Source organism: Acomys minous (assembly GCF_964271855.1).
Source record: "Acomys minous genome assembly, chromosome: 9".
In the NCBI taxonomy this organism is placed as follows: domain Eukaryota; kingdom Metazoa; phylum Chordata; class Mammalia; order Rodentia; family Muridae; genus Acomys; species Acomys minous.
In genome coordinates, this window is record NC_140490.1 from 80,112,051 (window position 1) to 80,122,113 (window position 10,063).

Genomic DNA, 10,063 nt, shown 5'->3' on the forward strand with positions numbered 1-10,063 from the left:
TGTGAGTTCTGAGGCAGGGCCCCACCCCCACCCTCACCCCCCCACCCCCCACCCCACCCCCACAGGAGTCAGGCCCAGCCCTGCCCTCTTTCCTGGCAATGAGAGAGACTGACTCCTACCTCACCACTCCAGTCAACAGAACACAAGTACTTCCTGTCAGTCTCTGCCCCCTCCCACCGCACCATCAGGGTAGAATGCAGGGTGCTGGAGAAGAAACTGAGTCACAGAGAAGGGGCAACCTGCCAGGATGCAAACCAAGGCTGCGTGAGGAGCAGTCCTGAACCGGAGGCCTACCATCAGTGGCCTGGGAGGGGGGGTGGGGGGGTAGGGGGTGGCAGACAAGCAGGTGGCCCGCTCACAAACCACACCTTAAACACCTCATTGTTTATAGCGGTATTTATTCAACTGCCTGGCCCATTCCTTCCTCCCCCTCCTCCCCTGCAACTCCAGCAGCTTGAACCCCAAAGTCAGCTGACCTGGCTAAGGCCCCTCCCACCTAGAGCATGGAGGGAGAAGGGACCACCATCCCTGGAGGCCCTGCCTCAGACAACCTGCAATTACCACCTAATACGATTGTGTTAATTACGATTGCGGAGTCTGTGTGAGGACTGAAGCCTCTACACACACACACACACACACACACACACACACACACACACACACACACACACACGGGGACGGGGCAGCTTTCCAACCTGATCGTGTGCTTCAGTTGGAACCCCACCCAGGCAAGTGGAAAAGAGAGGGCACCCTCTGCCAGCTGGTGGACTTAGGGAGGGCAGGTAGGGCAGAGATGGAGGAAGGCTTGGGGGCAGGGCCAGCAAGGGCATCCATACTGCAGGAGGCCCTCCCTCTGCCCCCTTCTTTGTCCCCACCCCCCACCCAGGCCCTCCCTAGGCTCCCCTTCCTTGTCCCAGTGCAGGCTGCACATCTCAAGCAGGAGGCGCATGCCCCCTTCATTTCCTCCCCTGCTCTGCAAGTTTCCACAGCCCAGGCTTCTGGAACTGTGTCCCTCTCTGCTTTGTCTTGGGGCGCCCCAGGACAGGGACCTCACCCCTCAGCCATGAGGCTAACTGCCCCAGTATTTTTGCTGGAAGTCACCGCGCTGGAGCACAGAGGGATCTTCATCACCTTTCCCAGCCATGGACAGTCAGGCACAGCTGGGCCCAGGAAACCAACACGGATGGAACCGTCATCCTCAGCTCTTGCGTTCCCTTAGGCGAGTTCCCTCTGAGGAAGGTGCTATGAGTGGAATCCACTGAGAGGCTTCTGCCTATGAGGACCTGGCTGCGCACTGCATCTTCGAGGCAGGTCTGGCACCGTGCTGGCAGGGCGCACGGCGCTGACACTCACACACACCTGCCTCCGCATCGTCTGAGTGCCTTGGCTGTTGCAAGGCAGAGAGAAGTTCTCCTGGTGTTCATGTCAACGGGTAATGCTGGATACTCTTCGTGCTCCCTTGGGTGTCCTCCCAGGCAGCATGAGACAGACTGAGGACCAGGCTCAAAGGGGCTCTCAGCTCCAGGCAGAGATGGCCCAGGGAAGGCTCTGTGCTTTGGCCCAGGGAAGCCAGGGGCGCACCCAGCTTATGTATGGACACAGGTAAATACACAAGTGTATAAACCAAGACCAGGAAGTGTTCGGAATCACACAGGGTGTCAGGGTGACACACACAACACTTGTTTCCAGGAGATGAATCAGCTCTGGAAAGGTACACAGGTGGCCTAGGAGAAGCCCAGTTGCCCTGGCAACACATCCAAAGGCCTCCGCCTCAGTGGTGTTGCTCATCTGAGCACTGGCGGGAGGGGCCAGCAAGGGGACCCCAGTGGCAGCATAAGGACTGGGGCAGTAAGTCAAACTGATGAGTCCTGGGCAGATAGAGGCACGGGGTCCTGTCCTGGGATCAGAGGGACATGGGTCCCTTGCTGGGGATCAGAGAGGCTACAGGGCCTTGAGTGGACAGCAGGAGCTGTGCCCCATCTTGCAAATCTAGGAGGCCTGTCAGTGCACAGCTCTGAAGCTTCAGCCAGTGGGGCACCCAGCCTGGGTTCTGCTCAGCTCTCTCCCGTAACCATGGACACAGGCAGCCCAGCCTCCCCCCCCCCCAGTCAGGGATTTCCCAGTTGCCTTCTTCCATTGCTGTTACTCATGTCCAGGCTGACAGAAGGCCGCAGGTGCCATAGTAATGGTAGCTCTTCCCCTTAGCAGAGGTTCCTCCGACCCACAGGACAGAGGTTAGGAGCCTGCATTAACCAGAGGGGCAGTAGGACTTTCTGCCTAAAGTCTGCTGCCCATCTGAGGGTCCCTCACCCAGCACCCTGGGTGCCCTGTGCATGTGTGCGTGGGGAATGGTGACTCCCAGGGATTAGATGATCCTGTCCCAACTCAGGTGTCAGGTGCATCCCCACACAGTGACGCACTGCAGGAAAAAAAAAAACAAAAAACAAACAAAACAAAACAAAACAAAAAACCCACCCTGTTCCACCTGAGAGGCCCCAGAGAGCTTGCTGTAGGAAGTGCTTACTGCCTAGGCAGCAGCCTCCCAGACCTGTCTTGGGGTCTCATTAGGCCAGACAGGACCAGGCCAGTTCCTAGTTTAAGCAACTGACAGTACCTAAAGAGTCCCCAACTTGGCAAGACCAAAAATGCAAAAACGGACAGCATTCTGGGGACTGCACAGCTGGACTCTACTCCCAACCTCGACCAGTCTCCAGCACCTCCCGGGATACCCGCAATGTCCACTCCGTGGGCTGAGCAGACTTAAGGTTAAGGCCAGAGCCCAGCATTAGGACCTGTGAGTCCTAGTCACAACAGGCCAGGGTATTCCTCCCTGCCCCCCCCCACTCCCCACCCCCAGGCCCCGCAGCAGAGTAGGAGTGTGAGAAAGCTCTTCTTCACCCCAGGCTCCCCCACCCCGCCAGCCATCCACAGCGGAACTCCCGTTGTTATTAAACACAGTGCACGCAGACCTGCACCCCCGCACTCCCCAAACACCTTTACTGCACTAAAAACAGCATTATAAACAAACACATCTGGGGGAGGCGGCATCTTAAAGATTCACATACAGTCAACTGCAAACACAAAGATTTCAAACAGTGCAGGGTGTAGTAAACGGGACCCACAGAGCATAGAGGGTGAGAGACAGAAAACAGCAGGAGACCTATGTGACCCTCTGCCCACCTCCCCGACTGACCAGCCCAGGTCCCTGGTATGCCCCAGTTCCGGAGATGGTGGGGACCAGACACAGAAACCAGTCAACCGGAAGGAGCTGCTCAGCCCCCGCCTCAAGGGTTCAAGCAATTGATGCCCTTTTCTAAAGGGACGTGGGCTTTTGAAGTTTGAGGAGATAGTAAAAGAGGGAAGAGATGCAGACGCCTCCTTGGTCCACCAGTGCCCAACAAGGCAGTCCATTCTGTTCTGAGTGTACAAAACACAGCAGCCACTCAAGGAGCCATGTATCTCAAGCCACACGGGGTTTCTGTGCAGGAAAGCCACATACCCACAGCCCAGAGCCCTCCCACCCACCACAGCCACAGCCTGTCTACACTCTGGGGCTGAGAACCGCTGGCCAAGGGCACCCTGGGAAGGTGGTTTGTAGCTTGCCGGCTGGGGAGGGAGCCACACAGGCTTGAGGCAGAAGCTCTTGGGTTACAGGTGGCTCTGGTTGGTCAGCAGGTGTGGCGGGAAGCCTGTGCCAGAGAGCCATCAGCCAAGAGAAGCCACCTCCCTCAGCTCCAGTGCACTCTGGCCTGCTGGCCTCCCCAGCTCCAGCCTGAAGGCCAAGCCCTCCTGTGGCTCTGGATGGAACCACAGGCAGAGCTTGGGAGTCTGGGCCTAACTGGTGCCAGCCTGGGCAGGAAGGATGACCTCCCACAGACTGTGGGATAGCACAAAAAGGGCAACCAGACTGTGGAGGAAAACATCCCATTGCAGCGAAGGAAAAACACCAAGTTTCCCACTCAGTGAACTCAGCTCTGAGTCCCACCTGCCTTACGTGAGGGGAACCTGGGGCCCCCTAAGAACCCCACAACTCTACGGAGATGGGCCAAGCAGGATCACAGGGTGGAGGGGGAAGGCGTGCCCATCTTCTAAGAAAAGAGCAATCCACTAAGAGAGCCGGGGAACGCTGGGCCACAAGCTCCGCCCACTCCCACCCCCTCGGCTGAGAGCTGTATGTAGGGGAGGGCCTCACAGAAAGGGCAGCAGGGAGGTTAGTGGCAATTCCTCCTCCCCCAGGAGTGTGTCCCGCTTGAGGCTGCTCCCCTTATTAACCACCTTGATCCTGAGGGCCAGCTTGCGCACACTGGCTGGCCCCAGGCCGTCAAAGAAGAAGTCCTCGTTGAAGATGGGGTGGCGGCTGTTTTTGATGATGGTGCTCCGCTGCTTCTGCAGCTTCCCCGGCACCAGGCACAGCCCCACGCAGCAGTTGATGCTCCGGGCATCACAGGGCCGGTCATACAGACCCTCGGCCGCCAGCAGGCGCACACGCAGGCGGGCCTGAGCCGCCTCGTACTCTGCCAGCAGCCTCACGCTGCCCCTGGTGCCCATGCGAACGGTGTGCTCTCCACGTGGCGCCTGGCCAGACTCAGGGCCTGGCTCCGGGGTTGCCCTGCGGGTCAAGCGGCGACGGACACCAGGGCTGGTGTCTGGTGTGCTGTCATCGGCAGACAGGGAGCCATGGCGCCCCACAGACTGTTTCAGCTGGCTCACTTTGGCCTGGCTGTCCTGGGCAAAGCCCTTGAGCAGCGACACAGAGCGAGAGAGCAGAGGGGACCCAAAGGGGGAGGACTCAGCAGAGGACCCCGTGTCACTTTCCCCGCCACTGAAGTAGCGGCCAGGGCTCATCAGGGCCCCCCCAACCTCCCGGGATCCCCCATCACCCCCATTGGACTTGGCCCCTGCTCGGCGGCGCCCAGCACCAGGGGATCCCACCTGGGCCAGGGCCCCGTGCTCACTGTGGAAAAGGGACTCCTTGCGTCTGGTGTGGGGGCTCTCTGCCAGTGTGGCAAAGCCATAGGATGTCTGCGCCTTGGGCACAGAGGGCAATGACATGGCCCCCTGTGCCTGAGGGTCGGCGTTAGTGGTCTCCTCGGCTGTCCAGTCCTCCGCACTCTCTATTTGAATCACATGTCGTGTGGCTGCCTTCAACAGGCTCTTGCTCTCTGAGGCCAACTTGACGGGCAGCCGGGGGCTGCGAGGTGATCGGCGGGGCCCAGGTGAGGCCAGATTCTGCTCTGAGGTGGATGGGCCCAGGTCTGCCTGCCCCTCAGCCTCTGTAGGGCCTGAGGGCAGCTTGGGCGGGATGAAGAAATCGGGGATCTTGTCCGGAGTCAGCACGTTGCTATAAAGAGGGCCCTTGGAGGCCTTGTCCCCAGCCTCGCCACCCACACCGCGGCTGGCTCCATTCTCCCCAGACCCCCGAAGTCGTTCCAAGAACCACATGTTGGTTTTTCTCATGAGGACAACGGGCAAGAGACCAGGACGTCTGGGAAGAGAAATAGTGGTCAAGGGTGACACTTGTGCTCAAAAGTCACCTGTCAGGGCTGTCAGAGGGTGGACCTGTGTTAAGGGTTAACCTGTTAGGGTTATCAAGAGGTTGGCATTTGTGCCCAGGTGTCAACTGACTGTCAAGAGATGTCACTTGTCCACAGGGGTCATCTGCCAGGGCCTCATGGGGTTGACACCTGGTTCAGGGGTCACCACCTGTCAGGGTCGAGGCCAGCATAGGTCACGTTGAGCGCTTGGGGCACCCTAAGCAGGTTCAGTCTCCCATAAGAGGTGGGCCCGGCCTGTATCTTGCGCACCTACCCACCCACCCACCTGAAGGGTTCAGGGTCCCCTAGGAACCTCAGGCCTGAGCTGTCCCGGCCCCGCCCCCAGCTGCCACCCACCTGTGGCTTCACTCAGCTGCTGCGCCTTGCGTTGGGGGAGGCGGTGGCAGCCCTGGGCCCGGCGCAGCGAGCTGACCGCGCCCCCGACGCCCTGTGCGCGGGGTCTGGGCACCGCGGAGCGCGCTGGGCTCACCTGCCGCGCGGGCTGCGGCGACTCTGGAACGCGGGGCTCGGCTACGGCTCGGCGCAGCTGCGAGCGAGGCAGCAGCGCAGTGGCCAGCTCTGCGCTCGGCGCGGGAAACCGCCCACTAAGCCGTATTTCTCCGAATGCGGCCGCGCGCCTGCGTCCCCGCAGTCCGCGAGGGGCGGGGCCTCCCGGAACTGGCCAAGGGTGGGGTGTCGGGGCGGGGTTCCTAATATGGGGCGGGGTCTGCATGTGGGGCGGGGCCTAGGAGATAGCGGCTGGTCCAGGATAGGGGGTGGGCGGGGCTCCTGGTAAATAGGGTGGAGCCTAAAGAAGGGGCGGAGCTGGCAGCAGTGCCAGGACTTTGTTGTTCCGGGCCCCGGGTAGGGGGGCGGAATGGGTTGGTAGCACTGGACACCTGCCTGGTACAGGGTGGGTGGGACCTGACCTCCTGGTAGAGGGAGAGCGTTCTGTAAGGGTTAGGGGAACCTACTGGTACAAGCCAGGGGTGAATCCATCTACTTGAGGCAAGTCTTGGGCTCTGGACGGGGTCTCCTGATACCAGCTTGTATAGGCTGTGGTCCTGGGCAGGACCCACAGTACTGATCTGGGCCTCCGGGTACTACACTGAGTCGAATACAGTCTGCACTGGGAGGCTGAGGGGTAGGGGGCTGGTGACACTGCATACGGCTGAATCAGGCTATACCATGTCTGGTCCCGGACTCGCCCTTCAGTTCTGGGGAACACAACAGACCCCTTCACTAGCCAGCTGCTCTTCAACCAATAATAGTAATTATAATGATTGGAATTAAGAACTGAGTCCCAATCAGCTTCTTTTTTTCTTTTTTTTTTAAAGATTTATTTATTTTATTTATTGCATATGAGTGCTTTATCTGCAGAAGAGGGTATCAGATTACATTAGATGGTTATGAGCTACCATATGGTTGCTGGGAATTGAACTCAGGACCTCTGGAAGAGCAGGCATCACTCTTAACCACTGAGCCATCTCTCCAGCTCCGCCCCCCCCCCACCCCCCAATCAGCTTCTAAATGACCATCTCCATTTCGGGTTCCCAGGGCAACCCAGCAGGGGGTAAGAAACCGCCCAGAGGGAGGCCTGGTGACTGCAAACTGGGTTTCCAACAGCTCAGCATCAGGTCCTTAGGGGATGCACCTTCCATGGGCCTATGTTTATATGGTACCTATAGCCAAATGACCCAGATGCTGGGGGCAGTCTGATGGACATGCTGGTGCCCAGTGAGACAAGTAGCACAGAGCAACACACAGGCGAGTGGCAGTGTAGGTGTGTGGCTCTCTATGACAAACTATAGCAAACCCGGAGTGGTGGCACACACCTTTAATTAATTAGGGGAGCAGAGACAGGCAGATCTCTGTGAGTGAGGCTAACCTGGTCTACATAGTAAGCGCCAGGTCAGCCAAGGCTACATAGTAAGGCTTTGTCTCAAACAAACGAAACAACAACAAAACTGTTACAGAAAATCTAGAAGGGAACAGAAGAAGCTGCCATTGGCTATGAGAGGCCTAGCAGGGTCAGGCCAGGCCTCAAACCAAGGGTAGCTCCAGGATCACAGACCCCAGGAACCGGGCTGCCTTGGGCTTGCACGACTGGGCTCACATCCTGTGGCCATACACCCTTGATGCCAGGCAAGCCTCGCAACCTCTCCCAGCCTCCGTAGATGAGCAAGTATCTTAGCCAAGGGTCCTGAGCCAAGCAGCAAAAGACCCCAGAGGCTGGCTCCCACAGCTGAGCCCAGCCACTGCCTCCTGTACCCTGTTATACGGTGGCCCATGGGGAAAGGTGCCAGGCGTGGTGGCGCACGCCTTTAATCCCAGCACTTGGGAGGCAGAGGCAGGCAGATCGCTGTGAGTTCGAGGCCAGCCTGGTCTACAAAGTGAGTCCAGGACAGCCAAGGCTACACAGAGAATCCCTGTCTCAAAAACAAAACAAAACAAAACAAAAAACAAAAACAAAAAAAGAAAAGAAAGAAAGAAAGAAAGAAAGAAAAAAGGACGGCCTATGCGGTATCCGGAGCACACGCCCACCCTGTGGACCCACCCTGCAGAGATGATGGAGCCCGGCCCTTCTAGCCGGCAGATGGCAAACAGGAGCCTCTTGGTCAACAAAGCAGTCTGCTGCTGCCGCCGCTGCTTTCTGAGCTGGGCAGAGGCACACAGACGTGGCCAACCCCTTCTCTCCAGGACTCAGGCTCAGTTCACGATGCAGACAGCTCCAGGATTAGGTTGTATTGATCCTGCATCCCGAGTCGTGCCACGTCCTGCCGTGTGACCTTAGCACCCAGGCCAACGGGAGGGGCATTTCTCAGAGGGCTGTGCGGCATTCTGCTCCTATCCAAGGCTCAAGAAATGACTCAGCACTGAAGAGAAGGCATTCTCATAAAGGACCCAGGTTCCAGTACCCACATGGTGTGCAGACACAGGCAAAACACTCACACACATAAAATACAGTACGATAGAACTCAAGACTCAGGCAGGGTTGAAGACACATCTCCAATCCTTTTGGCCACACAGCTGTAGCCAGGACATTCTCTTCTCTAAACTGCGTGCTGTGGTCATAGGGGCCTGACCGCTCCAAAGCCTGTTCACTTCTAGCCATGTGCAGCGCTCGGCTGGCCCACAGGGAGCTGGGCCTCCTGTCTCTTTGTAAGGGGCTTGGACACATCAGAGGAAGGCAAACCTAGAATTGGACTTTGGAACTCTCCTCCGCCCACCCCAAGATCCCTCGGGGCAAATGTTTAACTGAGTAGTTGATTGTATGAAAAGTAGGACGGACTTCCCATGGAATCCACCACCACCAGCAGCCGAGCATGTGGGCTTCTTGGTCCCTGCTGATATGGGTACCCTAGACTCTCCTGGACCAGAAATCAGGGAGATGATGAGCCTGGCAGCTCTGCCATCCTTGCCACCCCTCACCATGGATAAGAAGCTAGCCGCCCGCTCTCCCAGTGTGCGTCTCCTGCACAGTGATCCCTAGACTCCCTCAGACATGCCCAGAAGGACACCAGACATGGCTTCCGAGAGGATGGGCACGGAGCCTCGGGAAGGCCTAGCTTACAGATGGCTTCATGAATGAATGCTCGCTCCTTCACGCAGGTTCCAGAATCTAACTACATTGCCTCTTCCTGGTCCTTGGACGTACCTGTCCTGTCAACAGTCACTTCCTGCCATGGTGATTCTTCTCACTGGAAACCAAGTTTATGGCCTCACACAGCTCTCTGTGGTGGTACCCAGCCACTCACCAGGCCCGTGTCCTCCACCAGTCCCTGGGCAAGGGGTGTCTGTGCATGCTCTCACTCTGCCCAGAACTCTAGCCCCCTCCACCTGGGGATCACTGACAATACCACAAGGAAGCCCTCCAGATTTCCTGGGCTCCCCCAACTGCAGAACTCTTCTTTCTCCCAGATGTTATCTATCTAGAAAATATACAGTGGTGACTTGCTGATCAGTGTCTGGGGTAGTTCTGTATCCCTGCTGCCACCCAAAGTCCTAGTAGATGACATGCTCCAAGGACCACAGTGGGAAGAGTGGATGAGCTGGTACATGGGTAGATGAGGAAGTAGGAGGAAGGGGTGGGTGGGGCTGAAAGTAGAGTTTGTAGATGAATGGATGGATGATGGATGGGCGAATGGATGGGTGGATGGATGGATGGATGGATGGATGGGTGGATGGATGGATGGATGGATGGATGGGTGGATGGGTGGGTGGATGGGTGGTGGATGGATGGATGGGTGGATGGATGGGTGGATGGATGGATGGATGGGTGGATGGATGGATGGATGGATGGATGGATGGATGGATGGGTGGATGGGTGGGTGGATGGGTGGATGGATGGATGGGTGGATGGGTGGGTGGATGGGTGGATGGATGGATGGGTGGATGGGTGGATGGATGGATGGGTGGGTGGATGGGTGGATGGATGGATGGGTGGGTGGATGGATGGATGGGTGGGTGGATGGGTGGATGGATGGATGGATGGATGGGTGGATGGATGGATGGGTGGTGGATGGATG

General features: G+C 57.9%; 1 protein-coding gene across 3 annotated transcripts; it reads right to left on the bottom strand.

The window, feature by feature from the left end:
• Positions 1-2,946: 2,946 nt before the first annotated feature.
• C2CD4C (C2 calcium dependent domain containing 4C) lies at positions 2,947-6,143 on the bottom strand. Of its 3 annotated transcripts, XR_014781572.1 has the most exons (3): positions 5,892-6,143; positions 3,013-5,485; positions 2,947-2,982 (listed from the first exon to the last, which is right to left on the bottom strand). XR_014781572.1 is itself a non-coding variant. In XM_084794625.1 (2 exons), the coding sequence occupies exon 2, from the start codon at positions 5,455-5,457 to the stop codon at positions 4,189-4,191; it is 1,269 nt and encodes a 422-aa protein (XP_084650751.1). In that variant the 5' UTR covers positions 5,458-5,485; positions 6,025-6,143; the 3' UTR covers positions 2,979-4,188. The 3 variants fall into 3 exon arrangements, 2 of the variants coding, with proteins under 2 accessions (XP_084650751.1, XP_084650750.1); XM_084794625.1 differs by having other exon boundaries at positions 2,979-5,485; positions 6,025-6,143; XM_084794624.1 differs by having other exon boundaries at positions 2,979-5,485.
• Between the last annotated feature and the right edge of the window lie 3,920 nt (positions 6,144-10,063).

What these genes read in the sequence shown, in the direction of transcription:
- C2CD4C (XM_084794625.1), bottom strand. Translation starts at nt 5,457, where the DNA reads ATGAGAAAAACCAACATGTGGTTCTTGGAACGACTTCGGGGGTCTGGG.